This window comes from Galleria mellonella, unplaced genomic scaffold, assembly GCF_026898425.1.
Source record: "Galleria mellonella isolate WM207_F2 unplaced genomic scaffold, CSIRO_AGI_GalMel_v1 utg718, whole genome shotgun sequence".
Taxonomy (NCBI): domain Eukaryota; kingdom Metazoa; phylum Arthropoda; class Insecta; order Lepidoptera; family Pyralidae; genus Galleria; species Galleria mellonella.
The window spans coordinates 893,660-919,041 of NW_026442143.1; the positions used below are offsets into that span (position 1 = coordinate 893,660).

The 25,382-nt window shown below is 31.1% G+C and overlaps 2 protein-coding genes and 2 non-coding genes across 5 annotated transcripts in view; 2 read left to right on the plus strand and 2 right to left on the minus strand.

The window, feature by feature from the left end:
* The window catches only part of LOC113515929 (protein bowel), a 39,092-nt gene extending 38,442 nt beyond the window's left edge, over positions 1–650 (minus strand). The window contains exon 1 of the mRNA XM_026900222.3: positions 141–650. The gene's annotated coding sequence lies outside the window, so the exon portion shown is untranslated. The remainder of the gene's footprint in view (positions 1–140) is intronic.
* Positions 651–1,212: 562 nt separating this feature from the next.
* LOC116412897 (uncharacterized) overlaps positions 1,213–25,382 on the minus strand; it is a 271,549-nt gene continuing 247,379 nt past the window's right edge. For both annotated transcript variants that reach the window (XM_031908805.2, XM_052900850.1), the window contains 23 exons: positions 25,141–25,281; positions 24,651–24,818; positions 24,338–24,421; positions 24,101–24,251; positions 23,386–23,914; positions 22,824–23,131; positions 22,526–22,735; positions 22,260–22,350; positions 21,602–22,177; positions 21,382–21,508; positions 20,239–20,462; positions 19,642–19,853; positions 19,005–19,190; positions 18,733–18,850; positions 17,825–17,962; positions 17,415–17,561; positions 12,622–12,774; positions 11,993–12,069; positions 11,564–11,740; positions 10,671–10,856; positions 9,294–9,480; positions 8,270–8,405; positions 1,213–7,212 (listed from right to left, as the gene is read on the minus strand). In XM_031908805.2, coding sequence (XP_031764665.2) covers positions 7,161–7,212; positions 8,270–8,405; positions 9,294–9,480; positions 10,671–10,856; positions 11,564–11,740; positions 11,993–12,069; positions 12,622–12,774; positions 17,415–17,561; positions 17,825–17,962; positions 18,733–18,850; positions 19,005–19,190; positions 19,642–19,853; positions 20,239–20,462; positions 21,382–21,508; positions 21,602–22,177; positions 22,260–22,350; positions 22,526–22,735; positions 22,824–23,131; positions 23,386–23,914; positions 24,101–24,251; positions 24,338–24,421; positions 24,651–24,818; positions 25,141–25,281 — 4,378 coding nt within the window. In that variant the 3' untranslated portion in view covers positions 1,213–7,160. The remainder of the gene's footprint in view (positions 7,213–8,269; positions 8,406–9,293; positions 9,481–10,670; positions 10,857–11,563; positions 11,741–11,992; positions 12,070–12,621; positions 12,775–17,414; positions 17,562–17,824; positions 17,963–18,732; positions 18,851–19,004; positions 19,191–19,641; positions 19,854–20,238; positions 20,463–21,381; positions 21,509–21,601; positions 22,178–22,259; positions 22,351–22,525; positions 22,736–22,823; positions 23,132–23,385; positions 23,915–24,100; positions 24,252–24,337; positions 24,422–24,650; positions 24,819–25,140; positions 25,282–25,382) is intronic.
* On the plus strand, positions 9,729–9,847 carry LOC113516314 (5S ribosomal RNA). Its single transcript, XR_003402231.2, has one exon. It is a non-coding gene; the product is annotated as a 5S ribosomal RNA (ribosomal RNA).
* Positions 11,072–11,190, plus strand: LOC113516315 (5S ribosomal RNA). The gene has a single exon (XR_003402232.1). It is a non-coding gene; the product is annotated as a 5S ribosomal RNA (ribosomal RNA).

Consider the following 25,382-nt stretch of genomic DNA (forward strand, 5'->3'; position numbering starts at 1 on the left):
AAACAATAAATAAGCGTATAAACATTTATCAAGCATATGACCACACAAAAACAGGTAGCGACGTTCAAGCGCACCCTATCTACCCAATTTATTTCACATCCGTTGTATTAAATTACTAAATTATAAAAAACGGAACTCACAAGGAGACTGGTTGCACGATTGATCGTCAGATGCGTCCAATTCAACCCTCCAGTAGTCAGGTAGTTAACCCACAAAGTTTACAAACGAAGGGTCCGCACGACAATAGAAGCTCATTGCAATTTTTTGTCACATTTCACAGTCCAACCGCAGAAGGTGGTGTGGTGGCAAGCATCGAGACAGGTGAATAGATTAGTATACGCTTCCACACTACAATAGACGCACTGTACAGGCTATAAACAGTTAATAGTTGTTGTCAGACGAATGTTATTGCCATAAGAAAGTAGATACAGTGTCGGTGTCACATGTCCACACTGGATTTGTCACATAAACTCACTAGTCAGAGTTTTTTCACTGTAATCCACTTAGTCTGGAACGTGTTTCACTTTAGGTTTTAGAAGTGTGGCAACACTACGCGAAGGCTGCGTACGCGCAGATGGCGCGCGACTAGTGGGAGTAGAGCGCGCGTACTACCGCGCCCGCGCCGTCAGAGGCAGGCAGTAGCGCTCCCGTGGCGTCCCCTCCACCACACGCCGCCAACCGAAGCCTCCTACCATACCGTTTTTTCTTTAGAAGCAGTAAAAAAGGGAAGGATATCGCTGAATTGTTTATTTTTCGTGTTAGTAGCTTATAAGTCGTGTAAATTAACGCCGCCCTCGAGTTGGGTGGACGATCATGAATTTCACTTATAGTTGTTAATCATTAAATGTAAACTTGTTTATAAAATATTTGATTTTGATAATTTCTTTATACGCATTTTTCAAATATTTATCGAAATATTTATTTCCATTTATAAATATGTACTAGCTAGGTACCTAGCTAGTTGTTTATTAGATATCAGGTAATATCAAGGATAGATAAATTCGCAATGTAGACTACTGACTTAGATTATATAGTGTCTCGATACAAAAGTTTCATCATGAACAGGTTAAAGGAGGATAAAGCATTGAAAATAGCCAATATTTTAAATAATACATGTATATTAATTTATAAGTAATACCTATTATGTATATTTATGTTATATCAGAAAAAATAGATCCCAATCCTTAATTAAAAATTCGATCCAAATCTGGAAAATTTTGAATCCAATTATATGCAACAATCAGAAAATTGCGACTTATTTTGATTATTTTTTATAATTAAAAGATTTTAAAGAAATGGTTAATCGTCCAATTAGCTGACAACATTTTGGTCCATTTATTGTCACTCGATGGTCTGTCTATATAATCTAAGACTGCTGGTTATAGAATAAAATAAAAATGGTTACAATTTTGCATATAAGTAAAATGAAACATTATTTTTATTTTATTTTTTATACTTTATTACAACGAAATCTATACATATGGTCACATATATATTTAAAAAATCGTCTATATAGACGTTAAATTATTTTCTTTGTCCCAAATGCATCATACTCTCCATATACATACTTATAAACAATAGAATATTAACAAAATTAACAGTGCATAAAAATTATATTTAAAACTTAATCTAATTTTGGCAATTTCGTCATTAGAATTCGCTTATCTTTGGCATCCGTTTAAAATTTAAAAATCAATTAAATTTTAAAACCTTTCAATCCTGGATTACTTATTTATTGAACACATTAATAAGTATCTATTTATTTCTTTACTGATGATAAATCTATGAATTATCAATAGACAATACTATATTCTTATAACGGGAATTTATAAACCTGCGACAATTTAAACAAAACTTCGACAATTTTAAATATCTATAATTTTAAACACTCACTAGTATACAAGGCTACTCTATAATATAAGCATTTATCGTTTTTGTTTATTTTCAAGTCTTTTTATTTTATCATTTAAGTATATTTGAGCTTTTACCTGATTATTTATATACATACCATCGACGTGATTTTTAATCCACTATTATTTATTAGTTTAATGCACAATTTTAAGTCACCTAGTATGGACCACATTCTAAGGGGAAATAGTAAGTACTGTATCATTTTAACAAATAATTAAATTACATATATCTTCTTTTATATTAATGTGATTATGCGTTTCTGTAACCCTTTCAAAATCAGTAATATTTACAACGATGTGTAGGAAATCATTTACAATAAATGTAAGCATTTTAAATAATAAAGTATTCAAAAATTCACAACACTGATGGTAATCACATTGAAATGTGACAAGTGAAAGTGAAAAGGGTTACAGATAAAAGACAAAGTTACTTATAAGAAAATGGATCGTGCTTTTCAATAAAGTCAAAAACACTAACTACATTTTTTTATTCTAGTTACCAGGCTTTGGCACATACATAATTTACTTTAACAATATACTAATTAATAACTACGTTTCACATCTAATATTAAATATTACCTACTGTAATAGGAATATTATTTCTGCTTATTATTATATAATTATTATTAGACATAATATTTAACAAAATAACCGAATTTATATTGGTTAAAATTTAAACAATTATAACATTAACGTAATTTTTTGATATAACTATATCTATAATAATAATCTGAGATAAACTACAATTGTTCAATAGTTTAGCTTAGATTACAATTAAACAAATATAATCTAATAAACAAACTAAATTTCCATAAAACTAAAACATCTATTAGACATTTTTCGCGTTCAGTTAATTTTACAAACATTACTTGCGTGTTCCTTATAATGTTAATTGTGCATTTCCTATCATCACTTCGATCTTTAAACTTGACTTCTCTCAATACAATAAGTATTTACTATTGCAGTTTATTCTTCCACATTAATATTCATACGATTTTGGTTTTATATACATATTCATATATTTCATCGACTCTCTCTTTATTATTCGACGTTTATATTTTAGTCTCATTTTTATCAGTCATATGTCAAGTATAAAAAAGACTTTATTATTACTTGGTTATTAAATCTCTAATATGATATATTTTTAAACATCTATTTAGAATAACATAGGTAAAGCTATGCTTTTAATCATATATAATTTTCGATGCGTCGTTGCAATGTCATTATTCCTGTAAATTTGTATCAGTTTTTTAAAACTGTAACAATTTGTAATTTAAACTATTCTTTTCAATATTAAATCATGTATATATTTTTTATAATAATCAATTTATATTTTCATAATTTAGGGAAGGTGTTATCTGAATCTGTATAATAAGTTGCTTGTGCCAGAAAATCAAAACAATCATCTGGCCTTTAACCTAGCATAGTGTGCTTTTAGAAGACACAAATACAATCGAGAAATTCCAGACCAAAGCCAGTTTAGAAGATTTTGTTTCGTTAAGTACGCTGAAGGATTAAAAAATGAAATTTAATTTCAAACGAAGTAAACAACGTTACTTCTATATTATGATGTTATTAAAAGTTAACAATAACATAGTTTTGTGAACAAAGATATATATTAAATAAATACATGAAAAAATAACAGAAATAAATTTATTCTGTAATTAGATTGGTACTGTTAAAATCATTTTTGATAATTTTTCTAGCTAAGTAAAATACTGTACTATGAATATATATTCTGCGTATTGGTTATCTACGTTTTTATTTTATATTTTGTCTATAATTCATGGACTGGTAATGAATCTAATTAAATATATTCATTATTTTTTAACTTATTATATTTAATTCTGTATATGTTACTTACTTATAAACTCACGTTATTGTTTTTTTTTTTTATTGGATAAAAAAGATTACGGGTCGTTTGGATTTTATTCATATATATTTTATTATAACATACTTTTACACAAATATCAACTGTTTAATAACTTTCCTTCATGTTTCGTGATTTAGAGACTTTGCTTTTTATTGTTAATTACTTATTAAAAATATGGGCATTAGTTTAATTCCGTTTCTTTTAATACAACGGCTTTAAGGTCTGGGTTGTTGTTGAGCTTCCTAAAATATAGTAAATATGATGGTTGGCTCATTCATGTACGGCTGCTGCTAATGGAATTGTTACTTTAAATAAAAAAAAATGTGATAGTTGGTAGATATTGAAATTTAAAAATTATTTTGTGAAATAATTGTTCTCTACAAACAAAAGAACTTGTAATGATTAGTAATTAAATATTTTTTTAATTATCGCTTATTTATATTTCAAAAACGAAATTATTTGATCTTTTGCAACTTTTGTGTTGAAATAAACAATTAGATACATAAACTAAGTTCCATCAAGTAGAATTATTTGCATTTTATTTTTATCATCTAAAACTAATATGATGAGTATTCTACTTTTTAGAATGTTGATCTGATTGCTTTTACTTTTTTTAGAATCTTTTTTACATATATATTGTAGGTCATGAACATGTTTTTTTTATATTACATCAATAGTATAATATAGTTCTCGTCTGATATCATTGATTGGAATACCTTTATAGAATACAAATATACATTATTTCTAAAAACCTGTCTACATATACGTTTATGTAGCAGACATACTTTGGCAACTTCTATAGGTATATAAGATGAAACTAAAACCATTAACTACCTTTTAGGGGTGTATAAATCTATCAGGGAAATTTGAAAATTTGTCGAAACGAAATTAAATTTGTAAAACGATAAATATTTTCGGAGTGTCCCGTATTAAATTAACCATTCAGAGTTGAATAAGAAGCACTTTAGAAAAAATGTTCAGTTTCATAGGTAGAATACTTTCTTACAAATAGGTATGGTTTCGATGGTGGAAAAAAATTATACACTCATTTCGATATCGCCCGTACCAGTCAGATATCTATTTCGATCGAGTTTTTCAATTCAGTGTATACATAGATATTGTGAATAAAATAAACATTAACATGTGCATGTGATTTTTTTTAATTATACATGTATTGTTAGTGGGCTTTAATAAATAAATAAATAAAATATATAAATATTGCTATATATTATCTATCCTTACTTAAAAATTGAGATTTCACTCAGCATATTACAATGTTATTTTTTTTTATTTCGATTATTGTATTGATTGATCATGTAATTAATATAGTTATTACTGCAAATATTAATTAACGAGCTCATAATATATCAAAAAACATTAAGGATAATTTAAATAGATACGTGGGAATTTCGATTGATTGATTCGTGAACAGTCTCTATACAGAGTCGTGTCGAAAAATTTGTTCTGCTCGGTTGACTTTGAAGACGAACTCGAGAAACGAATGTATTTTTAATCGAATTCAAAACAAGATGAGTTTCTCTTCTCAACTGTATTTTTTTATATTTGTTATGCGATATATTAGTATTAATGAACCGATTTTAATCATTGCTTTTTTATAACTGTTCATATACGAGTATTAAACAAATTGGTCTCATACAATTTTTTTATCGATTAAGATTTTGCTAATAGTGCCTTATATCTCATGTTGGTTCACGGGTTTAACACGGGAGTAAATAATATCAAAATAATATGTGTAATGAGAATTTTTTGTACTTACTACGTTTCTGACAATTGCTTCGAAACTTCTGTTATACACATATACTGACTTCGCTAAAAATGAACGAACATGTCTTAAAAATAATTATAAAAATTGCTAAAGACATCGTGTAATACATGCATAAAAAAGGCAAACTGAAACATTCCTTTTTTAAAGTAGCTTATAAAAATTATTACGTATATAGTGGATACCTATACTTGGGTTGACAGGAAAACCCTATGAATTGCATCCAGTGTCTATTACTTGAGGAAATACTGTTATAAACATTTAATTAATATTGGAATGCGTAATTAATTATTGCTATAGGTATATTTGTCATAAAAAATGCTTTTACAAAAATTATTATGTCTAAATAGGATAATTTTTGCCTTTTTATACTTCATTTTTTATAATTTAACTATCTTGATATTAAAATATATGGATACTGATTGCATGTTGGAATTGTTTATTATTGGCACTTGATGAATATGAACATTTTGGAATTTAGATTATTCTTGGCAAATGACTTTATTTTTATTATTACTTTTGATAATATCGTAATATGTGTATAATAAAATAAAAAACTGTGAAAGAGTTGTCATATACGAGTATAAAAATAATATTATTTAATTATTTAAAAATAATATTGTTTGTAATTGATCTGAGTTCTGGGGGCTGCTTTCCCATTGTATCGAATTGAGATTAAATCAAAATATCGAATAAACGTCAAATATAAGAAAAGGCAACGTCAAGGGGAGAGAAGGGATTTTTAGTGATGGGAATTAAAATCTCATTGCTAGCAATATAATCTGTCAGGTCGCTTTTCTCACGGTTCCCCCTGGAAACCATCAATATTGGTTTATTGTTGAATTTGTCAGAATAGGCTAACTGATCAGCTTCATTCTCACCTATCATTCCTTACCAGTGCCATGCAAGTGTATATCGTTAGTGCAGCTGAGGTTATTTATTTATTTATTCTTATTGCGAATCTTCATTACTTATAGAATAATATAAAACAATGTATATATAATTCCATTTCATTATATATAAAAAAGTAAAGTCGATTTGACGTTTATTTGATCACGTCAAAGTCACCTAGTTTATACTCCTATGACGTAACCATTTCATTCAATCTGGTGGTCATTAATAAAATAAAGTTAAATGCAGCGTATGTAAAATCTAATTCTTTGGTATTCTTTGTAAGAAGTATTCAACAAATGAAACTGAACATATTTCTCAAAGAAATATTTGTAAAAAAAAAATCTCGTACAATCTTGACTGCTGTACGAAAGGAATGTTCACAAATTGTTTGTCATATTTCCACTTTAAATTTTTATGACTACGATTCTTTACTACTTACGGAAATACACTTAAAAGAATGGTAACAATTTTGATTTCACCCTGTATACTTCTCGTCCAGAAACTGTATAAACGATTCTATTAAAATACAATAAATTAATTAACTATAATAATATAGTATAATTATTATGTCATTTTCATAGTATTCATCTAAAGTGTACCAGGTCAAAATAACAGAAAACATATTTAAAAAAGAAATAAAATAATTTAATGAAACTATTAATTAGACGTCGAATGAATCATCTGGAGTGATGTGTCGTCGTCAACCGGCCTTCATCCATCGGTCTATTGAGTACTCTAGGGCTGCCATCCATCTAAAACAAAAAAAGAACATGTCGATGTAATTTAAAACATAAAGACCACCATGACAGTTTCTTTTAATAGATGTTAATAGAATGGTAAACCTGCCGGCTGAGGGGAAGGGATTGTTAGTAATGCGTCTAGCAACCAAGCCAACTATATACTGTCAGATCAAACTCCTGGTGGTCTTCCTAGAAAGTACCGTGATTAATTTCAGGTGAATTCATCACGATGAACTAACTGACCTGTCTTTTCATCCTATTGTCCCTCACTTGGGGACAAGTGAATAGGACGTCAGCATATATCTTTATAAGCGAGGTTATCATTCCATTATCACCCATTAATAAAGTCCACTGGTGCTATCATTATTCGCTGGTGGGGCACTAATGAGTGATGATAGGTGAGAATGAAAGCAGTTTAGTTGGCCCATCGTGACGAATTCAAGAATTGGCGGTAGTGGTTTTCAGAGGAAATCGCGTGGAGGTCGATCTGATAGGGTATAGTAGTAGCAATGAGGCTCTGAGACCCCATTACTAACAATCCCTTTCTCCGCACAATGATAGTAGTAGGTCGATAGTCATTATTCATAAAGACCGACCTGGCCTTTTTCATAGTTCCTATCTACAATTAAAATCAAATTAATCGTACTACCAAAGTAAACTGGAAATAAAATGTACTAATTGCCCAACTTGTTATAAATAGATTATGTCGTCCTTTTATGGGAAGAAACTCATACTCAATAATGAAATATTAGGTAGTCTAAGAGAGAGGAATTTGTTGGTAATAAAGTCTAGAGACATCCTAGCTATATATCACTATAATAATACATCTAGTTTGACTTCCGTACAATATATTTCTTTAAAGACGTGGTTAATTTCTCGTGAATTCTTCGAAATGTATTTATCAGATAGCAAATAGAGATTAGCATAGCCTATAAACACTTGCAATACCAAGGGACTTGCAGACCCCAGAGACACCACTTTAGTCCTTTTTTGAAGAATCCAATATTGGTTTGATGAATCTCACCTATCCATAAATAAATGCGTCGTTATAACCAAGTATCTATCCTACCTCTTTCTGTCCATTTCAGACTCTGTATGAAAGTAGAAGTGCCGCTGTTTCGTTTCCGTGGGCATCACCTCGAACGCATACTTCTTGCCGCCCGGTGCACACGTCTGTATCCTGTACCCGTGGAGGCACGCCATACCTAATAAAGAGAAGCAAGTAGTAACCTCGTTATCAAAGAATTACTGTTACATCCTTCTATGGAAATACCTGATAATAAAGTACATTTACCTCAAAGATAAAAAGGTACAAAGCTAGTGACACACATTAGTCGTATCGCAAGTATCCACAATTCCAATCAATGTTATGTTTTTAACACATTACGGACATGTTAATAATCATACAATGCTAATATACATAGATATACTTCAAATTTTTCATCAATCAATCAGGATGATTATTTTTTTATACAACTTAAAATGACAAACAAGCTTACGGCCCATTAAGTGTAGGTAGTAACCATCGTCTATGTACATGAATATACGTGACGCCTATGGTACTCGAGCGTTCCTATTCCTGAAGGCTAAGATGTTCTTGCAATAAAATTGTACCGTCATACCCACACACATAGTCGTATCTAACAGCTGTTTAGTGATAGAAATATTAATGGGACAGAGATATGCAAGCAGAAGATATTTGTAGTAGTAAGTAGAATATAAACCGTATGGTCCTGGTAGAGAATAAGCTACCTCTTTTTTCCCGTGGGCGTTGCAAGAAGCAAATAAGTTTTAGTTTTCAAGGAGGTTACTAAGGAATTTAGTGTTCAAGGTATGGACAGTAGCATCCTTGAAACGTCACTAAAGCCTAATTGCGGTTACCAATCCACCTGTCAAGCGTGACAACTACTGGAAAACCCCCCTAAGGGGTTCTACTTCATGCTTACAATGGCCTAAATGAGAGGCTTAGTACGAAAAAAAGAATCCAATTTACAATTTATATTACGCCCCCCTCCCCCCCAGAGGGAGGCTTATATTCAACAGTAGACAGTTAACGATTAGCATGATGATGATGATGAAAATTAGGTACATACCAAATGCACTCTTGCTATTCCCGTCATTGTAGAAATACAAGCAAGCGTCTTTTAACACGCAGTATCTCTTCGCCCATGACTTCCATTTCGAGCCTAATTTCATCAGATATCCGAAGCAGTCAGGCCGTGGAATGGACGATGGTGGCAACTTCATATTCCTCATTGTAACTTCTAACCAGCCATCACGCTAATATAAAAAAAAAAATAGTAAGATCAAGAAAAATAAGAACTTAATTATTTTGCTCCTGAAATAACAAAACCACACTACGTATTCAAATAGTAAGAAAAGTAATATGAGATCAATTCAGGAACTATGGATTGTAAATAATATCGAAATCGGTTCAGAATACATTATTTATTTGAAGAACTTGAGTTAAAATCGATATTTATGACATCATGAAGTCGAAAGTATATAAAATTTATGGACAGCATTTCGCCAACGTCCATACCACGTTGAAAACACCGGTTCTCGTCCGATCACCGAAGTTAAGCAACGTCGGGCGTGGTCAGTACTTGGATGGGTGACCGCTTGGGAACACCACGTGACGTTGGCTTTTTTGCCTCGATTATTTTATTTAATCTCATTTTTATTACAGTCCTAAATTTTAAAAGTTTACCGATCAAAATATTATTCTATATATAGTTTTAAAATTCTAATCTGCTCTATAGAATATATTTTTTTTAACCGGAAAATAAATATTGATTGACCGGTATAGAAAGTAACCTTTTCCCTAGGTATGCTCTACTCGAAATTTTACATATATATCATATTTCATGAATTAGTCAATAAGTAATAATATAACACTTAATAATAATAATTATTATTATTAAGTGTTATAATAATTATCTATATTTCGTGGCTTCGCTTGCTTGAATCAGAATGTGACGTATTCTCTACGTTAAGTTAGAATGTTAAGTTGCCCGTGTGGTTCCGGCATAGAATAAACCACCCAATGATGGCAAGGGATGAGCAGCAGAGTCCCTTTTAAAACATCTCTAAATCCTAACTGCGGTTGCTAATCCGCCTGCTAAACATGGCAAAACCCTCATAAGAGGAAAGCTTATGTTCAGCAGTGGACGGTTAAGGGCTGATATATTGATGATGATGATGAAGTTAGAATGTGATCTATCCGTGTACAAAATTTCGTTCAAATCCGTTCAATAGCTTTTACATGAAAAAGTAACAAACATCTTTACATCCGTAACAAACTTCGCGTATATAACAATAGTAGGATAATTACTCGTATTATAATTTATTATTTACTTTTAACTTAGGTTTGGTACATCTACTGAAAGTATAGACATGGCGTTAATTTGAGTTATGGAGTTTGAAAAGGCGCGCCATCTAGTGGTTATATTTATAGAATTAACCTTTACCTGGTTACTGGCATCAATAGCATGTGCAAGTACAGCACGCCATCTAGCGGCTGCCTCAGCAGCATCAGCGGCCAGTTGCAGTCTTGTACCGCCACCGCGCTGTAATCGGAACCCATGTGGCCTTCCTACGTCTTCTTCTGATAGTTGATAATTTACAAGCATTAGAGCGCCTACTGGATGTATACTCTGCAAATAAAAAATAATAATTTAAATATTTTTTAAAATAATATCGGGACTGTTCTTGTCATTATTTTTATTTGTAACTGTATATTATCAGACAGGTCTTATGCTTTTTTAATATCTCCATTTGATTTAATAGTATATATATCTTCATAGTATTAGTAGTCATGATAGTTTTATTGTCTGTGCCGATAGGTACTATTATTTCTTGATATGAAGTTGCCAACGTCCATACCACGTTGAAAACACCGGTTCTCGTCCGATCACCGAAGTTAAGCAACGTCGGGCGCGGTCAGTACTTGGATGGGTGACCGCCTGGGAACACCGCGTGATGTTGGCTTTTTGCCGTTATTGCATATGATCTTTCTATATTTTTCCGGAACTGCTAATTTTTACAATTTCTATGGATCTAACACTTTTTTTATAAATTATAAGGAGGAGGAATTATAAATCATAATAAAAAATTATAAAATAGGGATATCAAGAGTGTTTTAAATTATTACACACTCAATTAGGTAATTATTATTTTAGTGTACAATATATAAAAATCATAATTATAAACATACCTACATATATTCTAAGAAAAGTACCTAACATAACTCCAAAAATATAAAATTATGTAATAGTATGTATTAGTACTTTTAAATAGTGTAAACCTATTCAAAGTTAAGAATTTTATTAAATCTTAAAAAAAGTCTTGTTAAACTAAGTACCGAATCTGTCTTGTAGTAGTAAAGGCAGTTGTCCTTCTTCAAGACAAACCATCTTCGTGTCCACCGAGGCGGATGGTGAGGTCTCACAGGTGCTGCCCGCCACAAATATCCTGAGTACAAAGCGGCAGGTCCACTTTCGTGGGCTAATGAGGCAACCACTTCGCATGTTCTTGCCACCTACCGTGAAAATGTAATTAGCATAGTGACAATTAGATATGGTTATTAACCTAAACCGATTCGGGGAAGAAACTTGGGTTAATGATCTCAAGCTATAACAACAGGTACATTTAGTTTTGCTTAGCAAAAAAATCGATTATGAATAAACTGATAAAATATGATGGATAATAAATAATATTAGAACAGATTGGAGATGTTAGAGAATTTTCGTGAATCGAAACTGTACTGTACTGTGTGTGTTTATTTACTTACATCCAATTCAAGTATTTCCGATCCAGAATGAGCTATTTTTACTACTTCCGAATGAGTCTTATCTAAAACATTGATCCCTGTAAAATAATAAGATATAATAATTATATTATAAAAAAATATTATTGTATATAGTTATTACAGTTAGAGAAATTGCTATAACGGATTTATAATAAATCCGTTATAGCAATTGAGCATCCGACCCCGGCCTTCAAAGTCACTGCAATTTCTAATTATTATCCCCTTCACAATTGCAATGTTCTTCTTACCCTTCCCCATAAGCCTTAATTTCTTTTTTACCAAGTTCTTTAATTCAATCCCAACATTTCCCTCGTTTTACTCAATTATTTTCTTCATATTATAGGTGGCGGATACAATCAACAATCAACAGTTGTATTCCCAAAGAAGGTTGACGTTATGAAGGCGATTGTTCGTGAAACCAAAAGTCAAAATTTTGGATAATATGAATACTGTCATATTACGTCGATCCCAAATAATTGGGTTAAGGGCAAGATTATTTTGATAAGTGCGCATATAGGAAATAATACACGTTTGTAGCGTATATTATTCTAAATCTAAATTTACAACCAATAAAATTTTATAAGACACCATAAATTGTCTTTTATATTTACCATTAACTGCTATTACTATGTCTCCAACTTCTAAGCCCGATGTCTCGGCCGGTGTGTCGGGCTCGATCGCTGATACTACGACTGGCTTGCTCCCATGGATCCTGAAGCCGAACTCTTCATTGCCACGTCTGACGACGACTGTCTTGTCGCTTTCTGTGACCAAATTATCTCTATAACTAATACTGTATAGTACTTCTGTGGTAGAGTAAGATATAGTAGTTACAGAAGTTCCACAGATAATAGAATAATATTTAAATAAAATAAAATTATTTTGAAAATTTTAAATAGAAGATGGATTAGATATTAAAGTAAAATATTAGATACATATTTACAAAAACCTTTGATAACAACATTAATAATATTAAGAACACTATCTAATATTTCAATTGTTTTTCATTTGCTAAGCTTTAACAGTATTGAACTATTTTAGACATCGAGTAGTGCGTTATGGTAATACCATAGAAACCTGTTTATCTTTACAGCGTAGCTAATCAAGTCTTAAAACTTCTTTCAATATGGTTATCTAAAACGTAAATAGTGGCCTACAGACGGTTGTAAAAATGAGAAAAAACCGACCATGACATACATTCGTGCACTTGATATTTAAAATGTGCGTTTGCTCGCAAAATTACTTTCTCTAAAATATTTTGGCATTGTTCCAATATTTTAAAAGCTATGTTCATTCATACCATATGATATTGCCTTCCTGTAATAGACGTAATATGTATGGTAAATAAACAATGCATAAAATAATAGGCAAAATTTTATTTCTATTTTAAAATTAATTTCTTCAGACGAGATGACTTTTGTTAAGGCTGTACATAAACAAAAAACATTTAAAAGTAAGAAATATCATTATCATCATTGTCTTTATACCCTTATAACAATTATTATTTGCGGGCGTCATATATATATATATACTGTCGTAATATATTTTTCTCTTCCATTCTTCTTCATTCGTAGTCATTTCCGCATTCACTCCCATTGTGGTCATATAATTTTTCACACAATTCATTTACATCTAATAGTAAAGTAAAAATATGATCATCATATTCGCCGTTAACTGTCCACTGCTGAATATTAGCCACCCTTATAAGAGGGATTTTGCCAGTAGTTGCTATGCTTAGCAGGCGGGTTGGCAACCGCAGTTAGGCTTTGGTGATGTTTTAAGAAAGACGCCGCTACCCATCCATTAACTATTAATTCCCTTAGTTCCCTTAGTCGTCTCTTACGACACTCACAGGAAAGGAAGAGGTGGCCCATTCTATGCTGGGACCACACCGCGAAAGTAAGAAATATAATCATATCAAAAACATCGTTTTGATAACAAAAAAAAAATAGTGTACCCCATAAACCGCTTATACATTATATTATACCATATATGGTCACTACGGATGTCTAGGTCCATGTATTCACACTGTACTTAGAGTGATTACTCTTGAAATCATTAAAAATAGTTAGAATTAATTATATATAAAGATAAATAAATAAAGGCTGAGTCTGTATATATATATATATATATATATATATATATATATATATATATATATATATATATATATATATATATATATTTTCTCTATGGTCTTTCAATCGAACTCCAAAGTAGTGATGAGAATCTGTTTTCAAGGTTAAGCCAATTGCGGTAGATTATTTTAGGCTAAATACAAATAGCAAGTCTATAAACAAATGTACGTAATACGGATTCTGCTAGTTTATTAATCTTTGTGTTTTTTACATTAATCGGTTTTAATGTTAGAGATCACCGTATACGATCTATCTAAGCAGCTTAATCACAGGCTCTAAGTTCTATAATTGTCATTTAATAGTATCTTAACCTGTACAACAGAGTCAGTATAGAGTTATTTACGACCTATCTCAGATTCGCACAGATGTTTTTATCATTTAATTTACTTATTTAGGATGTATTGTATATAAATATGCACAAACCAAGGATAGTAAAAATATTAATTGTCAGATAAACATGCCTACCTAAGCGAAGAAACATATAGATGCAGACAGTGACTTTGTTTCATATTACTTAAAGATATCTATATAAATTCATACATACGATTATGTTCTTAAGAAATAATAAATAACAAATGAAGAACAGAAAGAAAAATAGAAGATATAGGACACCAAAAACTGGTGCCGGTAACAACGTTACAAACGAAGCAAAATTAAATAAAAGAAATATTCAGACAAGTTTTGAATTTTTAGATTTATTGGGTTAGATATTCAAAGATTATTTATATTTAGTGTCCTAAAATTATTTTACTGCCTAGAATAACAAGTTTATTAATGTAAAATCGTAGTAGCGATAAAAAATAAAATATTGCCATTTTACCACAAGGTTCTGCAGCTACAAGTTTATTTACTTGACACTGTCGACACCAGAGCACCAACATCAGTTTGAAGATTTCTTCCAATTTTTGTCTGAGGCTCCCCTTTGGGCTTGTTAATACGTCTTTAACTAAAAATAAGAAAACAAAACAAGAAGATAGATAAAAATGAACTAAACAAAACTGAATATGAAATAAAAGTTACAAGAGTTGGAATATACAAAAACAATTGTAAAAGTAGTGAAAAACTAACAAAATTACTTACAAGAATGCCCCATGCTGTTCTCTTATTCAGTACGATCTTGAACTTCGCGTTACGTTGACCCGATTGTCACACAATTAAATTTCCACGCGTACACTGTATTAAAATTACGTCACCCACAACATAAGTAATTTGTCTAAACAGGCTCGTAGTAATACAAAATCAATACAAGACAAACCGTTCACCACGTCAGACGTAAAAATATCATCTGGCCGCAGTAGCGTGTCGTCAACAACTGAGATCTGACGTTTGGAACGCTTCAAAATTAAATTTAGTCTGCTTGAGTGCCGTTCGGTGCGTTATCAGCTAACGATTTCAGAGTGGTGCTTTTACAGGAATCCATTTTAACCCAGTCTTAGATATTGGTCTTACTACACAAGTTTAGAAAATTTGAAACTCTAATAGATATTGATGAAATTTTAACAGATATAGACAAATTCATTAATAATAACTGATTATATCAGTATCGAAAGCGGAGAAAAGATCGAAAGTATTCAGGGGACAATCTTAAAATAATAGGTGACGCTATTTAAATAAAGAGAGTACCAGAAATAGTTTGCACGTCACAGTTTAGAAGTAGAACAGTTAATGCACGCGTTTAGTCAGACGTAATGACGTAACTGCTAGTGCAAAACGTTAAAAGTGTAATAAGGGGAATGAAGGACACGCACGCAAATGTATAAAAAATAATTGCTTCCTAGAACAGACAGGCATTCACTTTGTAATTAGCTGCTGAAATGTTGTTGTAACAAACAGCACAGGTATAGATATATTGTGATTGGCATGCGCTAGATTGGATATGAATGACCTGTAACACCTACTGACTGATTGATAATAAAATGCTATTGTAATTTTTTTGTTGTTTCTTATGACACATAAATTAGTTACATGGTCATTATTGATACCTACTTATTATTAAAAAAAGTTGTAGTAAAAAATTAAAGTTAACAAAGCTATTTGCAAAAGAGCATTATGATTTCCTTCCTAACGTCAAATAAAAAAATTATTAATGATGTTTACTGTTGGCATTTGATGTACTTGTTATAATTGGAATATAAGAGGTGCCTTTTACAATTAATAAAAAAAAAGTATTTTATGCAATAAAATATAAAATAGAGTTACTCACAAAATCCGACTTTACTTGTGGCAAAATCAGTTATTTCGATTTAAAAACTAAACTACTGAACCGATTTTGATAAGATTTCTATAGGACTAATCTGTAAGTGTATTCTTCCAGGTAAAAAGAAGGAAAGTAGAATTTTCCAAATTGGTTTATAATTGACGAAATTATGAGGTAGCAAAAAAAAAAAACTGCCGAATTGAGAACCTCCTTATTTTTAAAGGTTGAAAATTAAACAAATACAATTAATGAAAATTGAACAAATAATGGGTTGTAAATTAAACAATGTCTGTGTTATCTACTTGTATTAATTTTAGAAATCTCTTTTTGATAGTTCATGAGCTAAAATTCAAATGTCTCACTTCTACGACTTTAGTTTAAATGTTTGTGTAGGTTGACTGACTTCCGATTTCATAACATTTGGCACATGATATTATATTGGTTGTCCTTTAACAGCACTGTCAACACCTAACATTGTTTGTCATTTTAAAAAACATACACACATTCACAAAACACTACATACTGTCAAATATCTTCCGTGTATAGACATTGATATAAAAACATAATAAAATAGTAGATACTTATTGGAGATCAATTGACTCTCATTCATAAGACTATCTTTGTCAAAAGCAGTGGTTAAAATCGTTACTTTATGATTATGTCAATAAAGACTATTCTCAATTACTTGGTCAACATGGTCATCAACACGGTTGCCCGTACGCAAAATCTTTAAAAAGGTTTATAGTCGGGGGTTCTTTGCATGATAAAATCCGAAATGAGGATATCCGCAGAACCAATGTAACCGACATAGCCCGTAGGATAAGTAAGCTGAAGTGGCAATGGGCTAGCCGCATATCTTGAAGAACCGACAACTCGGGATAGATTCTTGAGTAGCGATTCCGTACGGGCAAACATAATAGGACCCCCATTAGTTGGAGTGACGACCTCAAATGCATTGCAGGGAGTTAGTGGATGCAAGTGCCTCAGGACCGTTCCTTATGACAATCTATGAGGGAGGCCTATGTTCCGTAGTGGACAGATATAATGATGATGATTTTTAATTACTTACCAAATGTGTTATCCGCCTGTCGCCTATTTAGTTCAATACAGGCACGCCTGTGCACAAGTCTATGTGTCAGAGCCACGTATCTCTTATTGAATTCGGTTTCCGATTCTGTTGGGTCTTCTTTGGCGTTATCAGTCGTGTCTAATAGATCTGTAATAATTTTATTTATTTTAATACAAGCCTACAATTCTATGATATTTATATTCCGAGCTTTTAAATATACGATATTTTAATTATACAAACCTAAATCTAAAAATTTTATTATAAATTAAAATACAACGTCACAAAAGCGCAAGTTAGATTGAATAAATCAATCTACTGTTTGATCATTGATCTCAGTCTAAACGATTTTTATATTTCATAATTAGCCATTCGTGTATTAGTGTATATACAAAAATAATAACAATACTTGCCTGGTGGGATTCTTGTCCAGTTATCGTCGTTTTCAGAAAGTAGTATCCAGTTTCCACACCACCACGGCGCAGCATAAACGCCTTTTTCTTCGCGACCTCCATCAGCTCCTTCCGAGCTACCAGAACACTCTTCATGTTCTACAGGTTTTTAAAATTTAAAAATGAAATTTTTAGTGTTTTTATTAGTATTTATAATATAATTAATAAGTATATAATAATATTAATAAATATAATATTATTTTATTATCTTCATGGAAAATGAAAACAATTTGTCGTCTTTGTATTTTTCAAGGACTGTCAGCCCTTTATTTCCTAATCTGAGTTAAATTCGATATTACCATTACCTACTCTAACTCAACCTGCTATAAACAAAACAATCTTAATAGCCAATTTCGATCATACAAGCTCTTATCGTATAACTTTAACATTTTATCAAAAACGACGTTTCTAATAGCATTAAAAAACAATGTTTCTTTATGTCCATTTATCATGGTAGCCCCTGTCGAAATAATCACTGCAATATATCTCATATGACAATTCATAGATAAAATTTTGTAAGGAGAAAATTTCGATTAACTTTTAATGAATGATTACATGATGTTTTTAGTTTATTTTAATAATGTTAAATATATTTTATTATTATTTTAGCCGTTTACTGTCCAGTGCTGAACATAAGCCTTGGCCATAAAGTGAGTTATGTCAGTAGTTGCCACGCTTGACAAGTAGCTTGGCAACCGCTGCTAGGCTTTTAGAGATGTTTTAAGAGAGACGCTGCTGCCCATCCTCCACCTTCTCTTAATCGCCTTTTACGATACTCACGTGAAAGAAAGGAGGATGGCCTATTTTATGCAGAGACACTCGGCGAATAAATTATTAATACATTTATAAATAATAAAAAAAATGCAAACCATCGGGATCTGCACTTGAACCAGCTAATTTATCCAAACTGTTTCCAGCGGAACGTGCAATTCGTGTATCTGCTGGTTTTTCATTAGCTGCATATTCTTCTTTCCCTCTCTCTTCAGACTAGAAAAATATTTGTAATTGTTATTTTAATATTTATTTAAAATTTTTTTTTATTTTTTATGATAATAAAGAAAGAAATTCAAACTAGAGGGAAGACGTGGATATAATTTAAATCTAAATAAAAATAACAAATTATTATAAACAATAAACTAACTTTTGCACGAACGTCTTGTCTATTTCTATAATGATGTCTGGACTTATCTTCAGAGCGATATCTTTTATCAAGTTTCTTATATAATCGTGCTCCACTTGAGTGCTTTTTAGTACTGACGCATGACGGGGAATCAGCAAACCCCGCTGGTGCTGGCACTATATCTGGAGTTGCATCAGCATATGATTCCTGGAATCAAAATATTTTAAAGTATTTTTGATGGGAAATACATTTTTACATTGTTATATTGTTGCTGTTATATACTTATAGACCTATAAAAAAGCTATAGTACAAAATTAGATGTTAATGAAACAAAATATGAAATAGTACTTTAAAAAGGAATGTGAGAAACATGTAAAAAATTACGTAAAGATCGTCCTTGGTTTAAGACTTCGTCTATTCTATTCCTAAATATATTTGAATTTGGAATAATATAATGTATTGAAGATGATTAGATAATTTCTTTGTAATTAGACTACTGAATTGTAGGAGGTTTCAAAACTAGTGCAGGTATATGAATCGGAGGAAATATTTTTTAACTTGTATATCGTATTTCAAAATCCATTAAAAAATACAATCCAATTAAGTAATTGTTACTTTTTTCACCAGATATAAAATTATATAATTGTACACAACTTACATCAGTGTGGGAAGTTCTTGAAGCTCTGCTATCGTGTTCATGTGTAGCCGTAACAATATGCACTTCTTTGCCACAATGCAAGCAATGAGCTTTAGCTTCTCCATCAGCGCCCGTAAAACTGTGTTCTGTTTGTTCTGAATAGAAAACAGAGTCAGAACCAGGCGATACTGAACGTAATGACTCAGCTGACGCTGCTTTAGCAAACTTTCCGTCTGAAAATAATATAATAATTAAAAATTATTGTGGTATTTTTTACTTTTATTATTATTTGAAAAAAGAATAATAATAATTCATTAACAAGAAGTTATATGGAAAAATGTTTTGTAATAAAATATTCTCTCGTTAAAGATTTCTAAGCACGTGTATCCCATATTTAATTACGGATACTGACAATCTGGTTATTTTGACAGTTGAAAAATATTTACAAGTAGCTGTTTCCCGGGGTTATGCCCGCCTCGATTAGTATACATATAGAGTATGTGTTAACTTAGGATCCATCCGTGTATTAAATTTTATTCAAAACTGTTCAGTCATTTAAGCGTGATCGAGTAAATATATAAACTATCGTATTTTATTAGTAGGATAATAAAATATTACCTCGGTCTTGTTTTCTGTGATGTCTAGGAGATGTATTTGGACTTCTTATATATCGCAGAGGTGTCAACCTTGAACCAGCACTAGCGAGTGTCCTAGTAGTGTCTATATCTTCAGCTTCTAAGGAACTTAAGCAGGGGACGGTTGGGATCGATTGCTTTCTTCTAGGTAAACTACCAGGAAGTGATATGCTTTCATTGGATCCACTTTTCCTGCGTGGTCTACAACTAAGATATTTTTAACAGTTAACATAGAGTTATAAAACATTTTTAAATAATAAATATTAGATTCTTACATAAGAAATTGGCCTTTTGTACGGGAGGAATATAAAGTCAATTTTTTTTTGTAAAATATATTTAATTAGTTAGTAGTTAGTTCATTGATCCTTTTACTAAAAAAACCATTGGAGCGAGAATCAATAAACTCTTTGAAGGCGGTTTGGACTGCCGCATTGGTTTTCAATTTTTTTCCTTGTAAGAAGTTGTCCAAATTCCGGAAAAAATGGGAATCTGTTGGAGGTCCGGAGAGTACGGTGAATGTCGCAAACATTCCAATTGTAGCTCATCTAACTTAGTGGTTGTTAGTGTTATCAGTTAGTTCTTCCTTTATGGTTTGCAGTTGCTGACAACAGATATCTGCTGTAATCGTTTGGCCAGATTTTAGAAAGTAGTAATGGACGACGAGTGCCTTGTGATAGATCTGCTTCCACAATAGCCTTTAATTCTTTATATTCCACTTTGGTCTCCGGCCGTCCACGGGGTTGGTTCTGAAGGTCGAAATTTCATGAACGAAAACATTGAAACCAAAAACGTATCGTGCTTTCTTTTGCGACACTAGCACCGTACACATGATTAATCCTTCGAGCCGTTTCTGCAGCACTGGTGCCACGGTAGAACTCGTACTTGTAAATATACCGATATTTCATGTTTTCCATTGTGCGGTAATAAGCGACGCCAAGGAAAAATTAATGAGGAAAAAACAAATGAATGACTGTTTTCAAAACTCAAATATACCAAGCTAAATGAATTTATAAATTCGTATTTGGAATTCTGAACCAAAGAGGAGATATTTCAGATCAAAGTAGTCAATATGACAAAACGCTAATTTCATATGTAAGGACCTAATATTATAGAAAATTGTACAGACCTATATATTGAATGATTATTTGACGATGTTGGTGATTTCACTAGATTCGAATTAGCGCCTGTTTTTCTTCTAGGACTATCTCGTAAACGTCTGTGTTTCCTTGGAGATATATTTCCATTTCCTGCGCCTGAAATAAAATTGTTTTAATATAACACAATCATATTTATACACTCGTTTATTTGTAAATTTATGTACGAGTAAGTGCTATTATAAAACAGACCGTCTTTTCGATATTGTTCACTTGAATCATCTGATGTCGGAATATTAAGGTGCAGTTTCATATTAGAACCTATAACTTCACGTCTATCATAATGTTGAGCTCTGTAGTTATGGCCGTTGTCCATAGTTTTACTTTGCGTAGGACTTTTGGCTTTTAATTTGGTTCTTTTAACATATCGTTCTCTTTCTTGTGGTCTTTTTATTTCTGTATTATTCTCCTTTGCTGATTTATCCTTCGTTAATTTATCTTTTATTGATTTTTCCATATCGATTTGCTCTCTAGGTGACGATTGAACACTTTTCGTTTTTTCCATAAAATGTGTTTTCTTTTTTCTTATTTCAGAAGGTTTTTCTTCAGGAGACTTTAAATTTGTAGGTTTAAAAGAACTACGTTCTGATCGTTGGCTCATACAGTCGGATTCTTTTACTTTTTTCCCCCAATCATCTTGTGAAGTGGATATTGAGTCATCATAAGATTTAGAAAATTCTAATGTGAAAGCTTTCTTTTTTCTTCTTTTTTCCTCTTGCCACATTTTCGGTCTATTAGTACTTCTGTATCGTTGTGAGTGTTTATAAGCTGAAATATATAGGTAATAATTTAATTTCCTCATTAAAAGAACTGATATATACATTAATAATTATAACATTAAATCACTTACTTAAACCACCATCGTCTTCATCTTCAACAGGGCTTTCATAATATCCTGAAGATGAATAATGAACACTTCGCTCATCATCAGATACAGAACCCTGAAATATACATTTATGTAATTTCATTGTTTAAAACTTCTGAACAAAATGTAATAATTTTATTAAGTAACAAATTATAAGCCAATAATAGTATAATTTGTAATGAATTTAAATAAAGTTCTAAGGAAAATAGTATAATTTTATATAATTTATATCTAAAAAAACAAAATACTACCATCATTTTCGGAACCATTTGTTCTTTATCCTTATTTGAATTTGTTGACTTTTCTTCTTTTGTTTTGACCTCTATTTTTTCGGCTATTTTCTTTATCTTCTCAACAGGTGTTTTATCATTTATATCTTCAGTAACATTAGGATTTGAACCACCTATACTATAACTTCCGCTTGAACTACTCTTACCGCTTATAGTATCTCTCGAAGTACGCTAAAACGTATTTAGGTAGATATTATATAATTATCGTGATTTATTAGTATTAATAATGAAACATGTATAATAATAGGATAAAACTTACTTTAGTTATTTTAGTTATTTCCTCATTATGTTTAATAATTTCAGTCTTATCTCTCTTAACATGTTCCGTGGTTTGATTAACCTCTGCTTTTACTTCAATCTTTTCAACAATTGTCTTAGGAATTCTATCAGGTAATGGTAAAGGAGGTGAAGACAAATTTGGTACAATAAAATCTCCACTTATTTCTAATGGTGGTGAAAAACTCGGTACGACCAAGTCCTCTACTATGTTTTCTGTCCGAGTAGATGAATAAAGACTGGATGCACTTTCGAAAGATGACCCTTCTTGTGTTTTATTATTTTCTGGATCTTTAAAAAGAAAATAGATATAAAACAAATAGTCTACACACTATTTTTTTATTTCATTTCTTTCATTTTTCAGATTAAATATTACGAAAATACTACTTCATCCATTTTGATAAAAATTTAAACAAATGTTTAAATCAGAAGTGATTTAATATGTACTAGTAAAGCTTTGAAGACTATATAATAAAAGCGATAAGCGAATTTGTATATAATTTAACTGGCGTATTAACCTTATATGTTATCATTATTATACTTACTCTGATTTTGATTTTTACTATTGCTCTTTTTAGAACTATCCGAATTAGCTGTGACGTAGTCTTCAGTTGTTGTTGTACTTTCTGATACATCTGTGTTATTTATTTTTCCAGAATCTGTTCTAGCTAAACTCGTTTCACTACTAGCTGCCTTAGCTAAAGGTATTTCAGATGGAGATTCAATAATTTGATTAGGAATAGTACCATTGGGTTCTTTTTGTTGTGCTTTTGTTTGTAAGTCCTTTCTTCTAGAAGGACTCAATGCTCGTTCACGTTTCTTATTAATAAAACTGGGCGTTCGTTTAAACGGTACGTCCGCTAAATCTACACTAGGATGAGTAATTGCTATTGCTGGTGTATAATTAACTTTATGTGGTCCTATTGGAGATATATTTTTGGATATTGTTGGTTGTTTTGTAATTGGTAGTGATATATTTGGCACAACTGCAGGCGGAGATAAAGAAGATCTAGCTTGTGCGGAACTTGAACTAGAGGTATCTAGTTTATTTCGCGGTGATGTTGGCGATTGACTCTGAAATCATTATTACATGTCATTTTATAAATTATTAACATTTTTTTTTATCCTGAAAATATTATTTATGACCTTGAAAATATCACTAGAGTTAGGTTAGTTATATATATATATATATAATTATATATATATATATATATAAGCTAGTTATATATATATATATATAATTATGAAATTAGTCCTTACTTGTGAGGCATCAAATTCTTCATCCAAGGCATCAGTATCTAACGATGATCGTTGTTGATGTTGTAGTAATAAAAGTTGTTTCCTTCTTGATGTAGGTGTTAGCAATGCAAGGGCACCTGGTGAAGCTGCTAATGAACTAAGATCTGATGAACTGTAATAAAAATATTACATAATTAACAATTTAAAACTCTTAAAATTTGAGTACTTATATATAAATATTAATAATTTTTCAAGTACCTTATAACGGTTCCATTTTCGGTCCCGGAATCTACTTGTAAAACTGTAGTTTGTGATTCATTCCACATACCATCAGAATGATCTCTGAAATTTCAAATTAAAATAATTATTATAATAATATTAAATATAATTGTAACTTTTACTAACGAAAAGAAACTGATAAAATTTTGTACAGATTATAATTTGTGGTTCATGAATAATATGTCTTATATATGACCTATGAATAAGAGATATTGAGATCTATTGAAAATTTATTTTTGGCTTTTTATGATCTACATTCTTATATTATATAACAAGAATTAATGTACGATACCTGCTGTGGTCCACAGTGAGCGATTCATTTGAAGCACACGGCGATATTTTTTCTAATGGAGTAAGGATTGTGGTGATGCTATTTAATATTACTGCTTTCTTTGCTTTATGTTCTACATCTACGGTAGCGCTCGTCGGTTCTGGTGAGCCCGGACTTGATTTTGCAGTACTGAAAGAATATTCTTTTTTAAATATACGTCTTCATAGAAGATAGTAATTCATAGAGAAAGTACCCTCGATGCTTTATAATAAAATATATTAACGTATAAAAGAGAATTGTTTTATAACAGGTTTTATAGATTGCGTGGGCTATTAAAGTCTTTTATCAAAATATTTTTTACGCATTACTTAAATTTCTATGGTAATAGAAAAAAAATCAGGTCAAACCTTTGGTATTGGGAGAAATTGGGCTAATTTATATAAAAATATAAAATATTATCTAAGTGAAATGCATTGCTAAAGCCAAATGCGTTTATGTGTAACGTGCATACCTGTTTTCAGGATTTTCGTCCTTTTTATTGACAATTTCTGTACGCTCTTCGAAACTTACGCTTCGATTTCTAAACGGTTCATGCTTGTAACTAATGTATTTTTCATGAAAGTCTTCATATGGTGCATTCCCGTCTGAAGAACTATGAAGAGAATTTACTTGAATGAGAATGGATGGAAGCACGGCGCACAAAATTTTTAAGCTCAGAAAACTCAGCAGCAGTTTTAGAAGGAAGGCATGTGT